The sequence below is a fragment of the Amphibalanus amphitrite genome, unplaced genomic scaffold (assembly GCF_019059575.1).
Source record: "Amphibalanus amphitrite isolate SeventyFive unplaced genomic scaffold, NRLGWU_Aamphi_draft 000196F_arrow, whole genome shotgun sequence".
In the NCBI taxonomy this organism is placed as follows: Eukaryota; Metazoa; Arthropoda; class Thecostraca; order Balanomorpha; family Balanidae; genus Amphibalanus; species Amphibalanus amphitrite.
The window spans coordinates 545,365-570,667 of record NW_024881691.1 but is presented as its reverse complement, the minus strand read 5'-3'; the positions used below and the strand labels follow the sequence as shown (position 1 = coordinate 570,667).

The 25,303-nt window shown below is 53.6% G+C and overlaps 2 protein-coding genes across 2 annotated transcripts; one reads left to right on the top strand and one right to left on the bottom strand.

The window, feature by feature from the left end:
• Nucleotides 1-759: 759 nt before the first annotated feature.
• On the top strand, nucleotides 760-11,111 carry LOC122384684 (translation initiation factor IF-2-like). Its single transcript, XM_043372322.1, has 4 exons — nucleotides 760-792; nucleotides 5,490-5,565; nucleotides 8,498-8,896; nucleotides 9,928-11,111. The coding sequence occupies exons 2-4, from the start codon at nucleotides 5,496-5,498 to the stop codon at nucleotides 10,314-10,316; spliced, it is 858 nt and encodes a 285-aa protein (XP_043228257.1). The 5' UTR covers nucleotides 760-792; nucleotides 5,490-5,495; the 3' UTR covers nucleotides 10,317-11,111.
• Nucleotides 11,112-11,281: 170 nt separating this feature from the next.
• LOC122384678 (nascent polypeptide-associated complex subunit alpha, muscle-specific form-like) lies at nucleotides 11,282-25,242 on the bottom strand. The gene is made up of 9 exons (XM_043372316.1): nucleotides 25,081-25,242; nucleotides 23,545-23,658; nucleotides 18,628-18,844; nucleotides 17,633-18,144; nucleotides 16,337-16,475; nucleotides 15,750-15,784; nucleotides 15,291-15,389; nucleotides 13,195-15,064; nucleotides 11,282-12,646 (listed from the first exon to the last, which is right to left on the bottom strand). Exons 1-9 carry the CDS (start codon nucleotides 25,108-25,110, stop codon nucleotides 12,543-12,545), a joined length of 3,120 nt encoding a protein of 1,039 aa, XP_043228251.1. The 5' UTR covers nucleotides 25,111-25,242; the 3' UTR covers nucleotides 11,282-12,542.
• Between the last annotated feature and the right edge of the window lie 61 nt (nucleotides 25,243-25,303).

Sequence of the window (25,303 nt, the reverse complement as noted above, 5' to 3'; positions counted from 1 at the left end):
GTTTGACCTGCATTTACCTATCATGACCTTAGGTGACCTGTGACCTGGCCTGACCCATCGTGACCCGTGACCTGGGGTGACCTATTGTGACCTAAGCGACCCCTGTGACCTTGCATGATCCGAGTTGACCGGAGACCTGACCTGACCCATCGTGACCTGGCATGACCCATGGTGACCTGACGTGACCTATCGTGACCTGGGGTGACCTGTTGTGACCTAAGCAACCCCTGTGACCTGGCATGACCTATCGTGACCTGACCTGACCTTTCGTGACCTGGGGTGACCTATCGTGACCTGGGGTGACCTTTCGTGACCTGACCTGGTCTATCGTGACCTGGGGTGACCTATCGTTACCTAAGCTACCCCTGTGACCTGGCATGACCTATCGTGACCTGACCTGACCTGACATGACCCAAGGTGACCTTATTTGACCCCTGTGACCTCAAATGACCCCTTCGACCTCAAATTAACCACTTAAACACTCTTTTGCGCATATCTAGACTTCTAGAAGTCACTCTAACGTGAAACCTTCACTTTTCGAACTGGCCAATTTTGCGCAAACCAAATCTCCGCGACGCAAAGCGAGCGGCGAAGCCGCTTGTCTAAATACTATTTGAGTAGGATTGCGGGTTTTTTGAAGGGCTCAGTTTTTTAAGCGAGCTTTTTCTCTTGGGGCTTGCGAGATAGGACGTGACAGACGCATTCACTTTGCATTACGCAGAAAGACGTCCTACGGCACGTGCGGAATCGACTGGGGCTCCGTCAGCGGCGCAGAAACGACCAGACGTGCAGGTTAGTAGAAACGAGTGTGGCTGAAATAAAGCCGTATGACCATGTCCGATGTGATGGAATCAAACGAGACGATTTTTGCAAGTTGTTTGCCACCGTCGAATAAACGAAAATTTCAAATCTCCCTCTTCTCCCCCTCTCTCGATTTGGTAGCTACCAACGTTGGTATATACTAGGTTGCGAAAAAAAAGTACGACAAACACGTATATTTTGCCTAGCACAACTCTTTTATTCAAATCAACAAATTAATTCTAAAACATCTGTAAAGAAGAAATGGCGCCATACATCATACTTTTCAATTTAGCAAAATCCATACCAGAATTCATCCCAAGGCCGTTAGTTGTGACTGGATCCCCGCTCCGCGCCGGCCATCGATGCCATCGATGTCCGAAACGGCCGCCATTATAGCCAACGGCACTAGATGTGAACGAAATTAATACTTTTCACGCTTGCAACCACGTTAAATGTAGTTTAAAACATTCCTCTAATTAAATAATCAAGTTTAAATTAACGGGCCAGGCCGATTTGTGCAGTAAAGTAATCATTTCGATGTGATTGAGAGGCACGGCCGGCCGGCCATTCGCGCGGCCGGCGAATGGTACGCGATTGAAGGTACGCGATTTTGAAAATTCGCAAATAAATAGAAAATCAAGTGCAAGTGTCCAGAAAAGTAATCGAAGACGTAAAAGTGAGTGTCGTGAATGCTGTGGGATAGTTTTCGTGAAAATCGGTTCGTTGAAATTGACAGAAATTCATTGGTAAGAGAGTCGTGTACCGCCACTGGTGTCGCCACAGCCAAAGCGCGCCGCCGGCATAGGCGGGCTGCACATGTGACGTCATTCGTCCAAGCGCGCTGATTGGCCGTCATGAAGGGGACGAGACTTATAAAGAGCGAAATTAATACTTTTCAAAGTAAAAAAACTGTTAAATGTAGTTGAAAACATTTCTGTAATTTAATTATCAAGTTTGAATAACTGGGTATGGCTTTTTCGTGCAATAGAATTATCACTTTGATATGGTTGTCATGGCGACGCGGTTGTTTGTTTTGTGCAATGTTGATCTCGGAAAGGACATAAATAGAAGATCAGTACACTGTGGATAGGATAAAGTTTTCAAGATTTTCGTGCGGTAAGGAGATGAAATGTAGATTATATTTTGCTTTAATTAATTATTTAACTTTCAAGTATGGCGTTTGTCCTCTTTTTACTATGACAGTTGATATCTGGCTCCGATGATGACTGGCTCCAACGTCGCAGTTTTAGTATTTAAGTAGAAAATCAAGCGCCGGTGTTCCCAAGTTTTCAAATATTATTGCACATGGATATAGAAAGGTATGTGGGCAAGATTTTTGAAAATATTATCATAAAATGATGCTAAATTGAGCTTGGTTATAAAACATTCCAAACTGAGAAGCTTATTGTTCTGAAATGCTTTTAAATGGATACCTAGGTACATCATTTTTTCGGGGTAAGCTCAAAATTGTCTATATACGTATAAATTTATATAAATATAATTGTAGAAATCCGAGCCGAGCCGAGCCGAAGACGAAGACGAAGACGAAGACGAAGACGAAGACGAAGACGAAGACGAAGACGAAGACGAAGACGAAGACGAAGACGAAGACGAAGACGAAGACGAAGACGAAGACGAAGACGAAGACGAAGACGAAGACGAAGACGAAGACGAAGACGAAGACGAAGACGAAGACGAAGACGAAGACGAAGACGAAGACGAAGACGAAGACGAAGACGAAGACGAAGACGAAGACGAAGACGAAGACGAAGACGAAGACGAAGACGAAGACGAAGACGAAGACGAAGACGAAGACGAAGACGAAGACGAAGACGAAGACGAAGAAATTGTGCTGAAATAAGCTGAATGGAATCTGAATTCATTTCTCAGCATGGTTAGGTACCTACTTAGCAGTAAGTGGCGCGAGTACTAGACAGGTGGTTAGGACAAAGTTTTTAAGATTTGTGTGCGAATGGCAAGAGTGCTGTGGGCCTGTGGTAGCAGCTTATGTTTTCTTGAATTGAAAAGATAAAGTAGCGAGTTAGGCTTATTTTCAGCGCATATTGACTCTTTGATTTGTTTTAATTGCTGCACAGCGTAACGCCACGAATCTCCATAGGCGGTTTGTCCAGCGGCCTCGAGTGACGTCATTGGAGGCTGGCCTGAGTTTGTAAGCAGCGGGCGGGGACACATAAGTCCGATTTACACGGGACCAACACTAATCGATTCCAAATCTTATGCCCTGCCAAGTTCCAAGTACCAAGTACTCTGACAATTACCAAGTACTTATACAAAGTACCTACCAAGTACTTATGCGGTGTTTCTCCAATATCTCAACTTCTAAACGTCAGATCGGCCTGGAACAAACAGTGCTGGATTCCAGATTCAATGCCCAACTCATGAAACCTTTGTGACCTACCCTGACCCATCGTGACCTCATATGACCCAAATGGCCTGACCGTGCCTAACGTGACCAGCTTGATCTGGACTTGACCTATCGTGACCCTAGGTGACCTCTGTGCCGTGGCCATACCCATCGTGACCTGAGGTCAACCCAGTGACCTGACCTGGCCCATCGTGACCTAATCGACCTGCCCTAACCTAATGTGACCAGTTTGACCTGCATTTACCTATCATGACCTTAGGTGACCTGTGACCTGGCCTGACCCATCGTGACCCGTGACCTGGGGTGACCTATTGTGACCTAAGCGACCCCTGTGACCTTGCATGATCCGAGTTGACCGGAGACCTGACCTGACCCATCGTGACCTGGCATGACCCATGGTGACCTGACGTGACCTATCGTGACCTGGGGTGACCTGTTGTGACCTAAGCAACCCCTGTGACCTGGCATGACCTATCGTGACCTGACCTGACCTTTCGTGACCTGGGGTGACCTATCGTGACCTGGGGTGACCTTTCGTGACCTGACCTGGTCTATCGTGACCTGGGGTGACCTATCGTTACCTAAGCTACCCCTGTGACCTGGCATGACCTATCGTGACCTGACCTGACCTGACATGACCCAAGGTGACCTTATTTGACCCCTGTGACCTCAAATGACCCCTTCGACCTCAAATTAACCACTTAAACACTCTTTTGCGCATATCTAGACTTCTAGAAGTCACTCTAACGTGAAACCTTCACTTTTCGAACTGGCCAATTTTGCGCAAACCAAATCTCCGCGACGCAAAGCGAGCGGCGAAGCCGCTTGTCTATATTACTATTTGAGGAGGGTGCGTCTGTCCGTTACCGAGGTCCCGACTTGGTGGTGCTTTGCGTGGACTACAGGCCAGACCGTTGCACCTAGCCCGGTGAAATTTGCACAACTTATAGATCAAGGATGCGCGACGTGCCTTTGAGGGGTCTCAGCTCGATCAGATTGATAGGGAGCGCGTGGTGCGTGCTCAAAAAGTGCAAATTCGCGTCATAGATTTTACATGTATAAATCGGCGTGCGAAATCGGGCGAAAACGGCTAATTTTGGCCGACACGGGTCCAGTTCCCGTGCAATATCTTGGTGACCAGGGGTCCGACCGGCACGGGGAAAACAGCATCGTGTACAGAATTGAACGGGCTATTGAATGGTGTGCAATGCAGAGGATAGCACGCGCCACGTGCACCGGAGAGGGCATTTTATTTGAAAAATTGCGGTTTTTGAGGGATTTTGGAATTAATTTTATTTTTAGGTGACCGTTAAATGGAGCGAGTTGAATGAACGCCTATTTGCAAGAGAAAGGTACCGCCTCTCATATAAAAATTGTGAAAAGCTGATTGATCCAAATCAAGGTGGTGCAAATCACAGGAGAAAATGGTGTTTGTCAATTTTGTGCCACTTTATTAATCACACGGGGTTTGCTGCATAATCTGATACCTTTGGCAATTGAATATGGTATCATTGGATAGAGCATTCAATTCTGTCCTATATTCACTCTTCATTTTTGCATGATGAGCAACAATATTCTAAAAAAATGCAAATGTTTCAAACCACTACATAGTCATTTTTACCGAAATTAAGCGATGGTCCTCAAAAGACTTCACGCCAGTTTCCGAATCATTCTTAAGTAGAACGCATGATAATACTACACGGGCACCTCGATGCGATGTATCTTTTTTGTTTTATTACAAAATGCTTGGCCGTCAAAAAGCAATCGAACGAAATGGATGCCAACCAAATCGATACAGACCAACCCAATATCCACGGGTCAAAAACAACCCTTCTTCGCGTTGCGGAGCACGCGGGTAACCCTAGTAGCATCTATTTTGCATTATCATTTTTCAGTGTTAAGGCTATTTTACGACCCATCGCCATGTGTAATATCGGGACTTCGTGATTTTATTTACGATCCCCATTTGAGTGTCGTATGATCGATTATGGTATGTAATCCCCTTCCCGAGTTCCAAAGGACTGAGCATACATTTCCCTTAACAGTCTTCCATTTATTCAGGCCTATGGGGGCTACATGAGAATAATCGCTGCTATGAGGACCATGTGCGTTCAGTAAAAAGGTCTGCCGTACAATAGCCCTCGGCAAGCGTTAATCGGTAAGATACACACTACACAGCGATATATGGTGTGTATCACTGCTGATGTGAGTACTCTCGTTCCGACAACACGCCACGTCATTGGTGTACGTGACGCGGACGCGGTGTGCCGCACTCCGAGTAATGGAATCCGATCTGCCGCAGGCCGCCATGAAACTGCCCATCAACGAGAGGAAGCCCCGTCCCGGCAACGCGCATCGGGTCAGAGCTAAAACGCCAGGTCAGTGCACTGCAGCGACAAGCCGGGACAGCGAACGAACGTTCACAATCTCGTCCTTTCAAACCTAGACTGCAGTAGTTGGGCTGATAAGCATTCGCAAAGTACCGTGGAAAGGACCTGCATCACAGGCCGAATATTCCCGACAGCACTTATCGTCTTCTACCAGTGTTGATCAGATGACTCGTGTTACCGTTATAACTCGATGACAGCAAAAAGTAACATCTACTGGTAAATGGCTTTGCGATTGACATCAATACCACCACCATTTCTGACCACGGCATAGGTACTGTTCATAACCCGAATAGGATTGACAATCATGTAAACGACAAATAGTTGGCGTGTCAATGCCGTAAACACTGAAAGAGCAAAGTTATCCCTGAGTTTTTTTTAAGTCAGACAAAAGGCATGCGAGACACCCATGCCCTGTCCTGCGGTACAGTTTACATACAGGGGTAACATGTCGTGCCGCACAGTCTAATAGGGGTTACATGTCGTGCGGTACAGTTTACATACACAGATCACATGTCGTGCGGCACAGTCTACATACACGGATCACATGTCGTGCGGCACAGTCTACATACAGGGGTAACATGTCGTGCGGCACAGTCTACACACAGGGGTAACATGTCGTGCGGCACAGTTTACATACACGGATCGCATGTCGTGCGGCAGAGTCTACACACAAGGGTTACATGTCGTGCGGCACAGTCTACACACAGGGGTAACTTGCCGTGCGGCACAGTCTACATACAGGGGAAGGTAACATGTCGTGCGGCCCAGTCTACATACAGGGATCACCTGTCGTGCGGCACAGTCTACATACAGGGGTAACATGTCGTGCGGCCCAGTCTACATACACGGATCACATGTCGTGCGGCACAGTCTACATACAGGGGTAACATGTCGTGCGGCACAGTCTACATACAGGGGTAACATGTCGTGCGGCACAGTTTACATACACGGATCGCATGTCGTGCGGCACAGTCTACATACGTGGGTAACATGTCGTGCGGCACAGTCTACATACAGGGGTAACATGTCGTGCGGCACAGGCTACATACAGGGATTACATGTCGTGCGGCACATTCTACATACAGGGGTAACATGTCGTGCGGTACAGTCTACATACAGGGGTCTTCTGTCGTGTGGCACAGTCTACATGTACAGGGGTCACGTGTCGTGCGGCACAGTCGGCATACAGGGGTAACATGTCGTGCGGCACAGTTTACATACGGCATAGTCTACACAGGCATTAGCTGCCATGCGGCACAGTCTACATACAGGGGTAGCCTGTCGTGCGGCACATTCAATACAGGGCTCATCTGTCGTGCGGTGCAGTCTACATGCATAGGGTAAGGTGCCTAATTAGCGACCCCCTTAATTTGAACCGTCATTGCTCACGCTCTATGGGTGCCACTGCATTACTGGCTTGATTTTCGGAGAAATCGTTCATTTTTATATTATCATATATATAGTCATTTTCTGCCCCAATATCCATTAATTTATTTGTAGTGAGCATTTTAGCAAACCATTGCAAAAAAAAAAACGCTAATAGGGAACGAACTCTTCCCGATTAGCGACCGGGGAGGGTCGCTAATAAATCTATGGGTTTTCCCATATTAAAAATGGCAAAAAATGCGACGCCAGAAAAGATGAAATATGATCCCAAAAAGGTAACCTATACGCAAAGCACTCAATAACAGGAACGCTTATCCAACACGTATACGTAAGTAAAAACTGATCACGTAATGCACCGATGGCGAAAAGAAGACGAAGACCCGAATTTTGCGGGCTATCTCGTATGATATTCGGGGTTCGCGCTGGATTCGGCACCCCATGCAGTCGGTGACGACATTTGGCATCCCCTGCCACACATTGTAAGCTTCAGCAAAACCTCATTTTCATTTCTCTCTTTTCCCCTTTCTTTCCCTTCTTGACCATGTCGGACGCGAATAGGAAATATGAGTTGGGACACATTTTTAACCGCCATGCAGTGTACAGTTAACTGTTAAGCGATTCACTATGGGAAAGCGACAATCAATTGAAAAAGGATTGTCAATTCAGAATAAAAGAGGTGCATCATTCTAATGTGCATCGCTTTTTATCAGAGAAGGCCCCAATACACACGTTTTGGATAAGAAACTCGTAATTTTTATTTAAACTCACCTGAATCGTCCCACCAGAAACACCGACAACCGGAAAATATTTTAATTTGATACCCAAAGTACGGCAGACCTTTTGACAATGTTTTTACCCCGCTTTCTCCTGCCAGTTTTTCTGTAGGGAGGTAGGTCGCAAATAGGAAAGGGTCGCTAATTAGGCACCTTACCCTACAGGGGTAACATGTCATGCGGTACAGCCTACCTACAGGGATAGTCTGCCGTGCGGTACAGTCTACATATAGGGGTAACATGTCGTGCGGCACAGTTTACATACAGGAATTGATTGTCGTGCGGCACAGTCTACATACAGGGGTAACATGTCGTGCGGCACAGTCTACATAAGGGGTAACATGTAGTGCGGCACAGTTTACATACAGGGATTACTTGTCGTGCGGCACAGTCTACATACGTGGGTAACATGTCGTGCGGCACAGTCTACATACAGGGATCCTCTGTCGTGCGGCACAGTCTGCATACAGGGATCAACTGTCGTGCGGCACAGACTATATACAGGGGTAACATGTCGTGCGGCACAGTCTACATATGTATAGGGCTCATCTCTCCTGCGACACAGTCTACATCCAGGGAACACCGCTATTAGGACGGGAGATCTGAATCGGCGGGTTTTGTTACAGAAAGCCTTCGTGTACGATATGGTCCTATATATAGCATAAAAAAACTGACAAAATTGCTAGATTATTTTTGCATATTATAAAGTGATAGACGTGGCTCAGGTGAAGTGTGACGCGTGTTCGGCACTTCGCTGTCAGGTGATGAGGTGGACGGGGTGTCGGGCCGCAGCCCATCCGCAGCCCGTCCGCCGGCGCCGCCTCGGCGCAAGTCGCCGGGTTCGCGGCCGGGCGGCCCGCTGAGAGTGGCCGCCCGGCCGGAGCCCTCGGCCGACGGTCAGGAGCGCGGCCGGCCCGTGGCCGTTAGACGACCCCCGGCCGGCGAGAGGCCCCCGACTGCCGCCGCCGCCGGAGGGGCGCCAGCCGAGAGCCCGGCGGCGGCGCGCGAGGCGCTGGCCGCCCTGATGAAGAGTCCGCCAGAGCCGACCCGGGTCAGATCACCGGAGACGTCTGCGGCGCTGCGGTCGCCCGAGGCGGTCAACTGGACGCTGCCGCTGGACACCGCGCGCGCCTTCACCGTGACCCAGAACGTCGGCGGCGGTAAGCGACCAGCACGGCGGCTGGCGGAGGGCGGGGAGGGGTACCGGGGCGTGGTATGTATAGTCGACTACAGAATGATGTTCCACTCCTCAGAAGCTATCAGTTGACCGGAGTGCTAAGTTGTGCCGTTTATCACGCAATTAAGCGTGTCGATAGTGAACATTGGGACAAAGCTATAATTTGTGAACTCAGCTCGTGTGATGCGGCACAGCCTACCACTCCAGGCAAGTAATTCCAGGCCTGTGAAAAATGGAACATCATTCTGTAGTCGACTATACATACCGAGGGTCACCGGAGGGGCACCGGGGTCGTATATGGTACTGAGGGTCACCGGCGGGGGTAGTAGGTACTAAGGGTCACGGGAGGGGCACTGAGGGTTGCAGGGGTCTCTAGCTACGGTCTGTTAGTGGCCGGCACTGGCAGTCGGAGGTCGCCAGTTTGGACGTTTCACCTTTGGCATGGCACCTATACCTACCGTATACGCAGACTGCAGATCCATCTTGGAGTGTGAATGTTGGATTCGCTACTCGTGCCTTTGCTGTCTCCTTCTATTTTCGCGTCGCCCGGCGCGGCGGTGCGCCGTTCCATAACGCAGTGTTTCTCTTGATGACCCGTCGTATTTTTGGCCCGAAGGTTGAAATACACCACAGAAACGAGCCGACCGCGGACCGGCGGACGGGGCGCCCGCTCGGAAATTTAATGAGCCTCCTCCCGTCCGAGCGAAGCTGATAAATTGAGCTCGCCTGTTTCGTCCTCCCGGGTCAGACGTCATCGATTCCGCTCAGATGACCTTTCACCGCTGCATGGTTTCAGACCCTGAGTTATGGCTTTCTGTTGGAAAGGGATGAAGGTCACTGGTTATAGAGATAGGTACCTACATAGCTACAGATTCCTTCCTCGGGTATCAATGGTGACCAGGTGAGGGCTGGTGATTGGTTAGCTTAGCTTATGTACCTATAGTTCACTCAGTCAGTCAGTCACAGGCAGGCGCCGCGCCGCTGTGTGCGGTTGTTTGACCCCTGGCCGTGCAGTGACCGGGGCGGGTGGGCTGCCCACAGGTCAGTCGCGGTCGGCCCGGCCGCGCAGCTCCCACTCCACGTCGTCGGGGCAGAGTCAGATTAGCCCGCTGCACCGCCAGCTGCTCACAGAGGCGATGGCGGCCCGCGCCGAGCCGCCGCCGCCCGCCCTGCACGACGGACACGGCTCGCCCACGCCGCCGCTCGTCCGGCCCGCAGACGCGCCCCCTGCCGGCGACTCAGGGCAGCAGAACTTCACCGACCGGCCGCCAGGGGCGCGGCTGTTCAGCGCCGGCTCCGCGGCGCCGGCGAAGGCAGCTGTGGTGGAGATGTCGGGGGCCGGGAAACCGGCCGTCCCGGTCAGAGCAGACGGCCGGGACGCGCCGCAGTACCACGTGATCTAGGCCCGTCCAGACAGCTGAGCCACTCCCAACTTCCCCACCGCCAGACATGGAAACCCGGCAGAAGCCCCGCAGGGGGCTCGCTCCGAACTAGGATGTAAGCCAAAGCCCGCTCAATTTCCTCCAGAGAGCATCTCAGCACACTACTGCGGACTCCTTTCTGCCGCCCTTCTAGACAGCTGCACCGACCGTCCGAACTCTGCCGTAGAATTTGCGCGCCGTCTGTAGCCCCGTTCGCCGTCGAGTCTCCGGCGGGACGGGGTAGGCGCGGCCGTTCCTGCCGGTCTGTAGCGGCAGTGGAGCGCGCTCTCATCGCCAGATTAGCTCGGCGCCCGGCTGCTGAGGACGGCTGCTCTGTTCCCGCCTGATTGGAAGGCTGTGCACTGATTATTACGATCCGTATGTGTGTGAGTGTGAGCCCCTGCCGTACATTCCAGGTTTATATTACTTAGCTTACGATAGCGCGGAGGCTTTAGCAGCTTGTTCGCTTCTCGCGCCGCGGCTCAATGTGAGGCGGCGCGGTGCCGGGAGGGGCGGAGGGGAGAGGTGGCTGACGTGTCCACCATCAGGTACTTGGTCCTGCCAGCAGCGCCGCGGTGCGCCGGCCCAGGTGCTCCGGCGGATGCGGGGCCCTATGGCCGGCGGTGTGGGGCTCCGCCGCCGCTCAGTGGCTGTCTGTCGGGCCGAGTCTGTTCGCCGCCGGCGCCGCCGGGGGGATCGAACCGGGCCCGGCCGGGCAGCGCTGTGTTGTCAGCTAATAAACCAGGCGTATCGCCGACCACAGAAGCGCGGCTGTCAGTGCATAGCGGAGCGGGCGGCTGGTGACAACACACGGCACACCGGGCCTCACATCAGCACGGCTGCACGGCAGCGACCGATGATAACACAACACGCACTTATCGTGGGCTGGAATAAGCACAGCGCAGCCGTCACAGCCCGCTCCCCTTTAACCGCCTCTACATGCAAACCTCAGTATTATGCAATGTTTATTTCACGTTCCAAATTTCGGATAGCAACGTAAAACCAATCTCGCGGCGTGTACCATTCGAACAGAAACAGATCTGACTGCGGCCATAGAAAACCACTCTCACACACGAGTGTCGGGCGCAGCCGGTGGCCGTGCTTGTCACAACTCTGGCAGCTGCCGCCGGAGCGGGCTCCGTCGTCCGCCGTGGTCCGGTCAGCGGAGGCGGGCGGCCGCCCCGGGCCGTCCTCGCGAGGGGACACGGAGGTCGCCGGAGCACCGGTCAGCCGGGGAACACTCAGTCGTGGGCGGTCCGGCAACTGGCGAACGCCGGGGGGGGGGGGGGGGGACGCTCGGAGTATCACGGGTTCGCACGGCCGAGAGACCAGGCTGGACGCGATCGGCAGGAACTGGGAGGGCAGTCGAGGGCGACGGGGGGGGGGCAGCGACTGACGGCGGGGGGGGGGCAGCGACTGACGGGGGAGGGGGCAGCGACTGATGGCGGAGGGCAGCAGCAACAGCGACTGAAAGGGGACGAACGACGGCGGGTGACGGGGAGTGGGGGGCAGTGGCTGCCGGGTTTAGAGCGAACAAGCGACGCGAACGCGGTACTGTGCACATCAGAGTGCTCAGATTGCACGCCTCTTCCCGGAGCGATAGTCATGAACAGGAGCGACAGCAAGGCACGGACCCAGTCGAGCGAGACAGTGACGAGAGGTGCCTACGGGCCAGGGCGCGCCGTCCAGGAAAGACGTATTTATGAAAGCAACAACTCGTCTTCGGTATCTCTCCTAGCCGGCGAGGGGAACAACAATGCCATGGGATTCGGGGGAGTCTATGACAGCGAGCAAGCGACGAGCAACAACAATCATCACGAAGGCGGCGTCTGCGGCAGTTGGGCACGGTGCACGGGTCCGCTGCCGGTCGGTGGCGGCGCCGGCGGCTCAGCGCCGCGCTGGGGCCGGCCGGCCGCCGTCAGTCCTGCAGGCACCGTCTCTGGCGGCCGGCCCGCAGAGCAGGGCCGCCCGTCGGCCACGGACGGCTACGACACACATAACACACGGCGGACACTCCATCACTCAGAGACTCGCAGCGGGCGGCGCGGCGCGGCGGGCCACGGCCGCCCCTCTCTCCACTCACACACACACTCGCACACACCTGGCGCTCGCCGGTAGCGTCCTGTGCCGGCGGCGCGCCGAGCTCACAGTTTGATCACAGCAGGGCGTGGTGAGCGCCCGGGCGGCCGGCGCCGGGCCGGGCCGCACTCAGAGCGGCGCCGCCGCCGCCGGCACCGCAGGCCGCACACCGTTCTGCATGGCCGGCCGCGCGGCGAAAAACACGGCCGGGTCACGCGCCGCCTCCTCATAAACTGCCGGGCAGAGCGGACGCCAGAGGTGTCACAGCGAAACCCGTCGTCAGAGGGAAACACCTGTCAGTCAAAGGTGCAAGAGGTGCCAGAGGTGTCACATGGAAAACCCGGTGTCAGAGGGAAGCGTGTGTCAGAGGTGTCAATGGGAGAACAGGATGATGTGCCGGAAGACCTTAAATAAGAGCTCAAATGCATTATGGGCAGCTTTTGCCAATAGCGGAAAATAGGGACCTTTACAGAGTTGCAAATGCAGATCAAATTCATTTGAGTACAAAAACAAAGAAGAAGAAAACAGAACATTCGTGTCATTAGCGCATAAATTATCAATTATCGGCGTAAAGCTAGCAGAATTGCGGTGGTGACAGGTCAGGATAGGAGGCGCCAGGAAAAGGGTGAAGAGTGGGCGCAACGATACCCAAACGTTTTACAGTGATATCAGAGCATTACGTATGGGCAAAATGCTCACATACGCTCTCACAAACTTCTCCCAGACATTCACCAGCTCCGCGCTCCATCTCACACTCCCGTTCCGGCCGCGGTCGACTCACCTTTGCTGAGGTAGGCGACGATCTCAGCCCAGTTGAACCGGCTCACGTCGACGACGGGCGGCCGGAACCGGCGACAGAACGCGTCCACAGCGGCGGCCGCGGCCGCGGCCGCGGCGGCGGCCGGCGGCGGTGCACACGGCTCGCTGCACTGGTCGATATAGCCGAACTGGATGCCCTGCACCTGCGCACTGGCCGCGCCGGGCGCCGCCGAGACCTCCAGCGTCCCTCGGATGGTGACCGCCGGCGCCTTTTTGGTCCGCCGGCCGGCCGACGCCGCGGGTGCGGGCCGCTCGGCGGCATTGTTCGCGTCACTGGACGGCGCCGTCGGCACCACGGGGGAGGCCGGACTGCCCGATACCGCACTGCCCGTGTCCCGACTGGCCAGCGCGGCCGCAGCGGCCGGCGCCGGCGCCGCGGGCGGCCTGTCTGCTCGGGCGTCGGCGGAGGCGGCGGGGACCGTCACTGGGACACCCGTTCCTCCGGCGGGGTCCTCAGAGGGCGCGGCGGCCGCGGACGGCGAAACACTGACAGCGCCGGCGACCGGAGCCGAGGACGCCGCCGCGGCGGCGGCTGCCGGGGCGGCCGACCCCGCGCGCGGCGACTTGGCAGCAGCAGCGGCGGCGGCGGCGGGCGCGGGCACGGGCGCAATCTCCGGGAACTCGTCCGGGTGCGAGCCGCCGATGAGGCCGTCGGCCGGCTCGGACGCGCCGCGCACGAATGCCGCCACGGCCGCCACCGGCCGGCCCCTGGGCGACGCGCGCTCGCCGAAGATGGGCCCCACGCCGTCGATAAAGTCTGTGGAGGTGCCGGCGTCACGTGTGCCGGCGGCGCGCTGCGGGGTCGGCGCCGCGGCCGGCCCGCTCGCCTGGCTCTCCTGCCGGCTCCGGGTCACGTCTGCCCAGGAGGAGCCGCCGGAGCCACCGCTAGAGGTAGCGGCGGCGGTAGCGGCGGGGGCGGGGGCGGGGGCGGGAATGGCGACAGCGGTAGCGGGCATCGCGTTGGGCGGCGGTGAGGCGCGCCCGGCTCGGCCGCCGCCCGCGTCGCCCAGGGACGGCGGCGGCGGCGGCGGCGGCGGGCTACCGGCTCCGTCGCTGTCGCTGTCCGAGAGCTCAGAGTGCGGCGCGCTGGACGAGGTGACGTGCCTCTGACCGGGCACGTAGGGCCGCCGCGGCTGGCCCGGCGGCTCCGGCGCGGCGCGCGCACTGTCGTCCAGGCTGTTAGTCTTGTGACGCAGCGCGTGCGGCCGGGACGAGTCGGCGGTACCGGCGCGCGCGCCGCCGCGCCGCCGCTGTTTGCGCGTCACCACGTGGAACTCGGTCTCCTCGATGGGGGTCGAGTCGGTGGTGACGCTGTAAAAGTCCTGCACGAAGCCCTCGCTGTCGCGCTCGGCCGCCGGCGGGCTCACGTACGTGCCGCCGTCGAAGGCCACCACCGTGGGGCCGGCCGGCGTCGAGTCGCTCTTCTTGAGGCTCGACTTGGCCAGGTCTCCGCAGAAGACACTGGTGCCGTCGGCGCGGCCGGCAGCCCCGTCGGCGGCGGCGCCGTCGGCCGCGGCGGCCGGCGCCGGCCGGGCCTCCAGACTGCTGCTGCGGCCGCCCGGCGCCGGCTTGGTGGCACCGCGGCCCGACGGGCGACGCTCGTGGCCCCGGCCGCCGGAGCGCTCGCCGCGTGACGAGCGGTCCTCCTCGCCAGAGCGCACGCTCGGCTTGCGGCCCTTGGCGTCCTTCTTGCCCTCCTTGGCCTTGTCGGACTTTTTGTTGCCGTTTTTGTCCTTTTTGTCGCCGGACTCTATGAAGCCGAGGAGGTCCTCCAGGTCTTCCTTTCCCCGGTAACCGTCCACGTTTTGTGTCAGCTGCTCCTCCTCGTGACCCTGCCGCGGTACATACAGTGAGCGGTGAGCGGGTGGACAATTGCACCACTCCGGGGCGGACAATGTCACATAGCTGGGAGCCGTGGGCAGACAGACAACACAAATACAACTCGTCTGAATTGATACTCATCATATTACCCGCAGTGCTCCTGCCATCCAGCATGCTGCAATAAATCCAGCGAACAAGTACACCGCCCACTCCCCGCCCGGCCGTCCCTTCCGTTACCTTTTTCTTGCCCTTGCGCCCCTTGCCAGCGCTGGTCGGGCCGGAGGAGCCGGGTCGCTGACCGTTCACCAATCCGGTGCCGCCGCTCTCCGCCGCCGGCTGGCCACAGCGACAGGCAGGTCAGGTCAGGTCAGCCGTCAGGTCAGGTCAGCCGTCAGGTCACCAAACGGACGGGCGCTGTCCTACCCGGGTCGGTCACCGGTAACTCTCACAGCCAGCTGACTACTGCGGTCGGTCCTCCACGCGAAAAGCGTCTCTGTATCGTCTCGATAAGACAATTATGAGGCCAACACAGTCTGATGTCACTCTATGACTGCAGTCGACAGCACGATTTAAACTGCCGACCAATATGCTTCCCTGTGAATACGCTTGTAAACGCGCATTATGAATAACTCGAGCGCCGCCCACACAGAGACGGTGAGGGGGCGCGCAGTGCCGTGCGGCGTGCCGTGGCCTCACCTGCAGCCGTCGACTGGAGGGCCCCAGAGGCTCGCCTGTGAACAAAGCCCGACGGTCAGACGTCGGAGGGACACCCGGCCATGGCCGACATTGTCTTATCGAGCGTCACGTTCTAACAACGTCACGTAACGGGCCAGGTCACCCCGGTGACACTGATGACGTCATTAGTTTGGAGCCAAGCAGTCGTCAGGACGAGCTGTCCTGGCGTGTTATCAGCGTCGAACTGCCCGACACTGAGCCTCTCTGCGACACCGCAGCCCACCAAACACCGCCGGCGGGCCACTCCCACCACCCGTACACCCCGCGTCAGGGGGCGGCCCACGGGTGCGGGGCACTCCCATCACCCGTACACCCCGCGTCAGGGGGCGGCCCACGGGTGCGGGGCACTCCCATCACCCGTACACCCCGCGTCAGGGGGCGGCCCACGGGTGCGGGGCACTCCCATCACCCGTACACCCCGCGTCAGGGGGCGGCCCACGGGTGCACGGCACTCCCACCACCCGTACACCCCGCGTCAGGGGGCGGCCCACGTGTGCAGTCTGGCGCGGCGCTCCCGTGCGCGCCGCTCCGCAGACGGACGGACCCACCTGGTGGCATGTCCTTCACATCCTCTTTGGTGTAGGTGGCCGGATGGACGGCCAGCAGCCGACTCACATCGCGCTCGACGCTGGGAATATCCACGCCGGCGGTGTACGGGGCCGGACGGGACGGCGGCGCCTGCTGCCGCTGCCGGACACAGCAACGGTCAGCCGGACACAGCACAGACAGACGGACACAGCACAGACAGACGGACACAGCACAGACAGACAGACACAGCAACGGTCAGACGGACACAGCAACGGTCAGACGGACACAGCACAGACAGACGGACACAGAACAGACAGACGGACACAATACAGACAGACGGACACAGCACAGACAGACGGACATAGCGCAGACAGACGGACACAGCACAGACAGACGGACACAGCACAGACAGACGGACACAGAACAGACAGACGGACATAGAACAGACAGACGGACACAGCACAGACAGACGGACACAGCACAGACAGACGGACACAGCAACGGTCAGACGGACACAGCACAGACAGACGGACACAGAACAGACAGACGGACACAATACAGACAGACGGACACAGCACAGACAGACGGACATAGCGCAGACAGACGGACACAGAACAGACAGACGGACACAGCACAGTCAGACGGACACAGCACAGACAGACGGACACAGCACAGACAGACGGGCACAGAACAGATAGACGGACACAGCACAGTCAGACGGACACAGCACAGACAGACGGACACAGCAGCGGTCAGACGGACACAGCAGCGGTCAGACGGACACAGCACAGACAGACGGGCCGGCGCTGTACGGGGCCGGACGGGTCGGACGGCGGCGCCTGCTGCCGCTGCCGGGTACAGAAGGCTGCCGGATGCCGCCGCCGCCCAGTCTGACATAACCACATTCAAAGCCATACAATAGACCACGGTGCCGACTTTCTCTAAATAATCGATCAGTGTAGCATTAAACTAAATGGACATTGACATGAAGCTGTGTTAGCGTAAAAAGGTTTACCATTTTACCATTAATTGTTAAATGCTAACAGCATAAAACAAAACCATGACGATCTCATGCTCTTCGAAATCACATTATCAAAAGGTTATTAGGCATCACCTTACCCTATCAGCTCTCCCCCCCCCCCCCCGTAACAGCGCGGCGGCAGGTAGCCGGCCGACCCACTGTGCGGTCAGTACACTGTGCGGCCAGTCCGTACACTGTGCGGCCAGTCCGTACACCGTGCGGTCAGTCCGTGCACTGTGCGGTCAGTACACTGTGCGGTCAGTCCGAACACCGTGCGGTCAGTCCGTGCACCCACCGGGTCCAGTTGCAGCGAGAAATCCACGGTGGCGTCCGGGGGCGCCTGGTCGGCGTTCGGCAGCCGCCCCGGCTCCGCCGAGCCGCCCCGGCTGCCGCCCGCCGGCCGCGCCGCCGCCGCGCCCTCGGCGTCAATGTCGATGACGGCGGCCGGCGGCCCGGCGGCGGCGCCCACAGACGAGGCCGAGGCAGCGACGGACGACACGACTGAGAAGGCCACCGCGGCGGCGGCGGCGGCGGTGGCGGTGGCGGCAGCGGCGGCGGCGGCGGCGGCGGCGGCGGCCGGGGGTCGGAAGTCGCCGCCGCCCTCCTGGTTGATGTTCTGCAGGCTGCCGCCGTGTTTGCCCGACTCGGAGACGGACGACTTGGCGCGCCCGGCGCCGCCGCCCGTCTCGTCGATGGCGCTCAGGTCCTCGAGTGAGCCGCCGTGCTGCCGGTGTGGGTCGCGCCGCCGGCGCCGCCGCGCCACTGTCGTCTCGAACGAGCCGCGCGACAGGTTGCAGCACGATCCTCCTGGGATTGGCAGCAGTCAGTCAGCGTCACCCAACAGTCCCGGCAGGAGCGCAACAGCCATCGACATGCATCAAGGGACAAGCCGGATATGTATACATACGAACTGATTTGAAAAATATCAATATCGAAACCCTGGAGCGACTGGCAAACAATGCCAGTACTATTCAGGGCCTGACAAAGTCAGATTGGACAATTTGCCGAGTTTGCGAGAGGTCGTGCGGCCTGTCCCTATTCATCAGACTGACGGACACTGGTGGGCTTGGATGGCGGCCAGTCTCCATCGATTAGATGAACGACCCGAACTGACCGCGAACAGACGACCGCGGGCCGCGAATACACGGGGACGTTCCCGGTCTCTAGTGGTCCTAGCCTATGTATTGATGCGAGACGTTACATATTTGGAGACATGCCGCGACGATAGGGTTACATATCATGTATATAGAAAGCCGTGCCTGGCCGGCGGCGCGGCGCGCGGCGGCTCACCCTCGCGCGTGCGTCCGGCCACGCCGCGCTGTCGCGCCGCCGCCGTCTGCGCCTTGTCGCCGCCGATGTTGTCCAGCGAGCCGCCGGCGTGCGTGCGCGCCGCCAGGCTGTCGCTCTCCTTGCGGCGGCGGCGCTCCTTGGGCTTTTTGTGCCGCTTGGGAGGGCGTTTGATGCTCTCCTCTCCCGACTCGCTCTCCTCTGCCTGCCTCAGCAGACCCTGGAGAGGGCGGGCGGGCGCGGTCACCGGCCGGACACAGCGACACCACGCGCCGCACAACTAGCAGCAGACGGAACAGCCGCCCACCAGAGAACCTCACAACCAGAGCAAGGAAAACACCAAATGCATATCGAGGTGGTCATCAGCACGATACTATTTCGCCAGTGATGCAAACAAAGAAAAAAAAACAAGGACGAGCACGGGAAACAGAGACAAAGAGAAAGAGAGAAACGAAGAGAGTTAGAGAAAGAAAGAAAGAAAGAAAGAAAGAAAGAAAGAAAGAAAGAAAGAAAGAAAGAAAGAAAGAAAGAAAGAAAGAAAGAAAGAAAGAAAGAAAGAAAGAAAGAAAGAAAGAAAGAAAGAAAGAAAGAAAGAAAGAAAGAAAGAAAGAAAGAAAGAAAGAAAGAAAGAAAGAAAGAAAGAAAGAAAGAACGCTAACTTGGTATTTTTTCACGACCGGACATAGGGTGTCTAACTGACGCCATGCACTTATCACCAAATGACCCAAGCATTTCGATTGTTTGTTATTGAAAGTGGTAGGATATCCCCGTGGAAGGTTACTCAATGTGCTAACTGTACAATGTACATGTATAGTCGACTACAGAATGATGTTCCACTTTTCACAGGCAATTATTTGCCTGGAGAGGTAGGCTGTGCCGCATCACACGGGCTGAGTTCACAAATTATAGCTTTGTCCCAATGCGCACAATCGACACGCTTAATTGCGTGATAAATGGCACAACTTAGCGCTCCGGTCAACTGATAGCTTCTGAGGAGTGGAACATCATTCTGTAGTCGACTATACAGTGGGTCTATTTAATTAAGATCTCCAGAGCCACCACGTGGCGCTACGGTCGGGGTAGGGCGAGTCAAAATCCCGAGGGAAGTGAGGTCACCGGTCATTGTGGGGGAAGGAGGGAGGGGGAGTGACGCGGTATCACGGCGCATGGGGCGTGCGTAGCGCCGGGAGTGGGCCGCCCAGGGCCGCCCGCCACTGCGCCAAGGCTGAGGGGAGGGGAGGGGATGATGGTTGCGGCGGGTGCGTTCACTCTGGTATGGTGGTATCCTGTTCATGTGGAACCGGCAAGAATGCGACTGAAGGGAATCATTATCTCAAACAAACGGGCAAGCCAGAGGCAGGCCGCTGGCAGGCCGCTGCCAGGCGAAGTCAGTGAGGGTACCGGCCGTGCGCGGCTATGTGCGCACGTTAAAATTTGGACTCTTAATTCTGACATAGACCAGGAATTGCTTGATCGGAGGGTGGAGAGCAGGGTCAAAGCAACAAGCTCAGCTTAGCGGGGACTCTGTCCTTGTGATTCCTTTCTTTCAAAAGGTTCGGCCCAAATTTATATTAATAAAAAGGGGGAGCCGAACCAGGTTGGGCCGGGTTGAACCCGGTTGGACCGGTGTCTTCACGCAATCATGTTAAAAAAAAAACAAAGGCTAATTTCGGGTCAAATATTTTTATTAACTGATCTTATTGTTTTTAGCTTAGGTACACGTATAATAACTTTTAGTTTTTAACTCCAGACTTCATGCACAAAAATGTGGCATTCGTCCACTGTTCCTCATCTTAGCGACTTGATTTAACCCTAAAGACCCATCTTACCAGCAAAAAAATCACCTGCGTGATAATTAGGAGGGCGCCAGCCGGTCAAAAAACTGGCGAACGATGCGATCTTTCTATTGCTTGAATTATATTCAATGAAAATTTCAGGAGACATAAATAATATTAATCCTTATAGCTACTGGGCGCCCGGAGCATTCGCTAGCATTCCATTGCCAGCTGCATTACCAACGTCACATTCGCATTACTTTGGGTTCACCATAGTTGACAGTAGATGAGCCGGCCATAGCAAACCCATGCTCTTTATCCTTTCCATCCAAGCAGCCAACTGCCAAGCGATATGGAACAACGCTGGAGTGCGCCATTTGCCTGCGGCAGTGCCCCAACAGCCGGGGCTGTTTGACAGGTCACCCGCACCGTGACCTCGCCACCCGATTTTTTCGACACTTAGTTATACCATGGATGATATAACACTGGATTGGTGTCTCGTGGAAATTAACATTGGGATCCGCGACATTGGGATCAGGCCTGCCATCTAGCGAGAGAATTATCGTAAGTTAGGAGCAAGCCGAGTGAACGCCATCTCTCAGCATTATGACACACGTGGGTGTGGTGTGTTAGTTGGCTTGAAGTGCATCTTCCCACGAGTTGGAGGTAATCTTACTGGACCTGAGACGACAAAAAAATGTCTTAAATGCTTGAAAGCCAAAAAACGTCAAGCAGCCTTTAGGTAATAACGAAAATAAAATGCGTAAGACGGTGTGTATTGAAACGCCCAGTCCCATCGGCTTGTACGACCTTTTATATGGTCATTTACTCACAATGGTACAGCAGTTTGACAATATGTCATGCACATTTGGTAGGCTTATTCCTTCTTCTCCGAATTTCGCCCGATTTTCTTCATCTTAGTTAATGTTACGGCACGTGCCACGTGCCAAGTTAGGGATGTCGAAATTGTTCCACATAAAGTAACTCCACAATGACTGGGCCCATTACAGTAAAACTTCGTCAATAGTTAGGCACCCAGTGACCAATGCATTTCCATGTGTCATCATGGGGGTGCTACTGCACGTGCACACGTGCGGGGTGCCGCTTCCATATCTCAAGAACGGCTGGTTGGATAACACTCAAACTTGGTACACAAATGTCACATCGATGCTCGCACTGCATTGATCAGTAATTCCATTGGTGCAGAGTCGTTAGGAAAACGATGAAATGAGATGCGTGGTGTTTATGCCTTTCTGTTCCAGCAGTTGATTGATCAGCAACAGGAGATCCTTGTTTGTGAAGGGCGAAGGCTTCGTCTCCCTTTTCCACTCCTTGTTTAAAATAACATTAACAATGTACGAAGATCACACATCAAAGTTGTTTTAGGCGGCTATCTTGGGCCAGGGCTGCGGAGTTGTAGTCAGAGCCAGCGGTTCTGTTCCGACTCGAAGTCGGTTGATTTTTAAAAGCTGTAGTCGGAGTATGAATCGAACGTCACCGAAAAGTCATCGACTCCAGACTTACCAGGGCTGCAGAGTCGGAGTCAGAGTCGGAGTCTGTGTGAATCGACAGTTCTGCCCGGAGGAGTCGGAGTCGATATTTGGATACCGGAATCGGAGTTGGAGCCAGTCACTGAAATTTCATCGACTACGCAGCACTGGTTGGGTCCTTTTCATATAGAGCGTCTTGAATGACATATTGAGCGGCAATGACGTTAGCATTCCGTTTAACTTTTTCATTAGACTTATAGATAAGCTTAAGCTAGTTTTGTTCTTTGATCGAACAATTTGTTTGATTTAAGCCATGTAAAGACTCATGTGAAAAATAGCGAAAACGACACGTGCTGGCGAAGTCTCCAATAACTCCCCGTTTCACGATTTAAAGAGGAAATAACAGGGAACCGCTTATATTATTACTCACCCTGCACATAAATTTATTAATTTCTTCGCTTTTGCTGACATATTAAGACGTAACATTTTGAAAAATTGCACATCAAGCCTGCTACTACATCACACTCCCGTGTGTCACAACGCTAATCAGCGGCGTTCACTCGGCTTGCTCCTAACTTACGATAATTCTCCCGCTAGATGGCAGGCCTGAGCTCAATGTCGCCAAAAACTGCGAAGACACCAATCCATTATTATCTCATCCATGGTTATACCCTGACCCGAAAGGTCAACCAATGCTCTATGATCCTGAAATTGGCTGTCACAGGCTTCCCCTCTTCAAGGGGAGCACGCTCATTTTCTGCGAAGCTCTAGCCTGATCAGGAGTCGAGCAGCTGAAGGCTTCGATCGAACTGTGAGCGGCTGTGCAAACGTTAATTCGGACGAGGGTTAGGAGTACGACGGTAAGGGCCATTGTACCTCCGTCGCCACCAGGACCGCCTGCAGATAGCTGCTGGCTCCAGCGAGGCCCCCACACAGAGTGGCATTGCCGTTCCAAAAATTCCCCACACTTCAACATCATCTGACTACATAAACAGCGCTGCTGTATGAGCATATACCTTACTATACCTACCTACACAGCATGCATAGTGATTATGCTGCAATCAACCAATGGTAATCTAGTGGCAAAAAAAAAAGTTCCAAATTGGTTTATTATAGGTGTGGACATCACATAGACATTACACATGAAAATGAGCTGGCAGAGTCCCACACTTAAGCTTGTTAGCTGCTAAGCATATTTACAGAGTTTAACCAATGGTTCTACAAGCTTCTGTGCATATATTCTGGGTGAAATTGCCCTTTTGCACCCCAGGCTCAAACCTGAATAAAAACCACACCAAACTGACTATTGTCCTACCCAGAGTGTGTTTTGAGATAACTTTCTGCAAAGGAATGTAATTTATGGTCCCTCCCTCGCCAAATCATCATCTAATTATTAATGAGATAATTTATGCTCAGCACAATAAAACTAAATTTCAAACACTTGATAAACGGTATGCCTTATACAATAGTTGCACTGCATCTTAAATATATATGAATTTGTCATTGGAAGTGGCGGACAGCATATCACTTAAACCTCTGTGATATTAGGAAGAATATGTTAGACCTTTTTTGGCAAAAACATGGCAAGATAAGAAGTTAGTATTGAACCTGAAAGGAGCGCATAAAACAAACACAGTCGAGCCATCATAACTAACCTGAACAAGAGGAGATTTTCCTTGCATGTCGCCAGTATGTTTGTAGCTGCACACTTCATCCAGGAGACATTTGAGATCAGAATCCTTCATGTTCTCTAGGGTCTTCTCTGTCTCCTGAAAGACAGATGTCATGATGTTTGAAGCTAACTAACCACATTCAGTTGTAAATGAGTCCAGCTTGATGCCATAGCTTTTCGATTGATACCTGATGATAATGACACCTTACGTTGCGAACCAGTAAGGTCTTAGAACAACTAGAACACTTCTTTTACATGAAACTACATCACAGATTCTGATGCCTGCCAAACAAACAGAAAAATAGCTGGCTATCTTTACTTAAGGTCAAGCCTTTAAGTAGCCTGAAGATGAACCAATTGCAAAAAAAAATATATCAGCCAGCCTGACATTTTTCGGATAAATAGCTATTTTCCAATGGTTGTTGAAAATCTTAGGTGACTTCTTAGCTAAATGACAACAAGCAGCTTAAATGCTGGTAAAACTGGTCTCATATATGCACTTACAAAATCATGTATGTAGTTTGAATTTTAAATGATATTTTTCCTTGACATTTAATTGAAATTGCTATAAAAGCAAATGCTATATTGTTTGGCAATTTTTTAAGCAACAGGTCATTCTCAATTCAAAATTGCAACATAAACCTTGGCTTGGGAATGAACTGTTGTTCCAAAATTTGTCTAACAATTAAATATTTGATTTTTATTACAATTTCAATTAACTATCAAGGAAAAATGTCATTTGAAATTCAAATTACATACATAAATCATGATGTCCCTTGCTAGAGCACTAGGCATACTAGGTATTTCATAGAAAACAGGATTGCATTTCAAAAAAACTGAAATGCCTTTTAGGTACCTACCTAACCAGTGAAAAATGGAAACTTCCCATGGAGTGAAAGGGACGAACCTTAAAGGACCCTCTCAACTTCAAAAAAGTTTATGCATCATCATAAAAGTGATGTGCCATGGTTCAGAAAGAGCAAAAATGATTTTTTAGGTACCTGCCAAATTTCACTCAAAATATTCACCAGTTTTTTAGTTATACACTTCACTTTTGTTTACTTTTTGGAGCCTGCTCTGTTCCTATGACATCATTTAGAAGCAATAATTTGGTGTCTTAAAAGTGTGGCAGATGTTGCGCGCAAAGCGGCATATAACTACCACCACTGTCTAACAAGGTTTTAACATCAGATTTTAAAACTGCTAGATCTGTGCTGACATCACAAATTCAGAGGGAGCATTCAAATGTATTAGCCAGTCTGAATCCAAGTGCTGCAATTTTGAAATTAAATCTATTCTATTTAACGCATTTCTCAACCTTGCGAGTACCGAAGCCGCCAATTGTGAGCCAGGCACCCCACTTTGGCAACACTCACTCAAATCCAATGTCAGGGTGAGATGGTCACTTCAAGGCATATCAAAAAAATGTTTCAACCAATAAAACTGAAAATAAAATGCAACCACAAACTACGTTCATAGGTATTGATTCGCACTCAAAATCCTTCAAAATTGACATTACCTTGCTCATAGTTGTCTTGTTCTTATTCATTTTGTCCGTGTTGTTCTGTGATGAATTTAAACAAAAATTATTATGGGAAAATATGTAGTATTTTTGATCCAAGACATCGTTGGCTAACAAAAATAACGTTTCCAACACGCTCTCCACCAAAAAACCCACACACTCAACATTTGCTCAACATATCCATCTTGTGTTGCGGCAAATAAATATCAGATGCTTCATA

Coding starts and splice junctions, on each gene's coding strand:
- LOC122384678 (XM_043372316.1), bottom strand. CDS start 25,110: ATGAATAAGAACAAGACAACTATGAGCAAG. Junction 15,065..15,290: donor GGCGCAAGGGCAAGAAAAAG/GTAACGGAAGGG, acceptor GTACCGCGGCAG/GGTCACGAGGAGGAGCAGCT. Junction 12,647..13,194: donor CGTCGCCTACCTCAGCAAAG/GTGAGTCGACCG, acceptor TCTGCCCGGCAG/TTTATGAGGAGGCGGCGCGT.
- LOC122384684 (XM_043372322.1), top strand. CDS start 5,496: ATGAAACTGCCCATCAACGAGAGGAAGCCCCGTCCCGGCAACGCGCAT. Junction 5,566..8,497: donor GGTCAGAGCTAAAACGCCAG/GTCAGTGCACTG, acceptor CTTCGCTGTCAG/GTGATGAGGTGGACGGGGTG. Junction 8,897..9,927: donor GACCCAGAACGTCGGCGGCG/GTAAGCGACCAG, acceptor CTGGCCGTGCAG/TGACCGGGGCGGGTGGGCTG.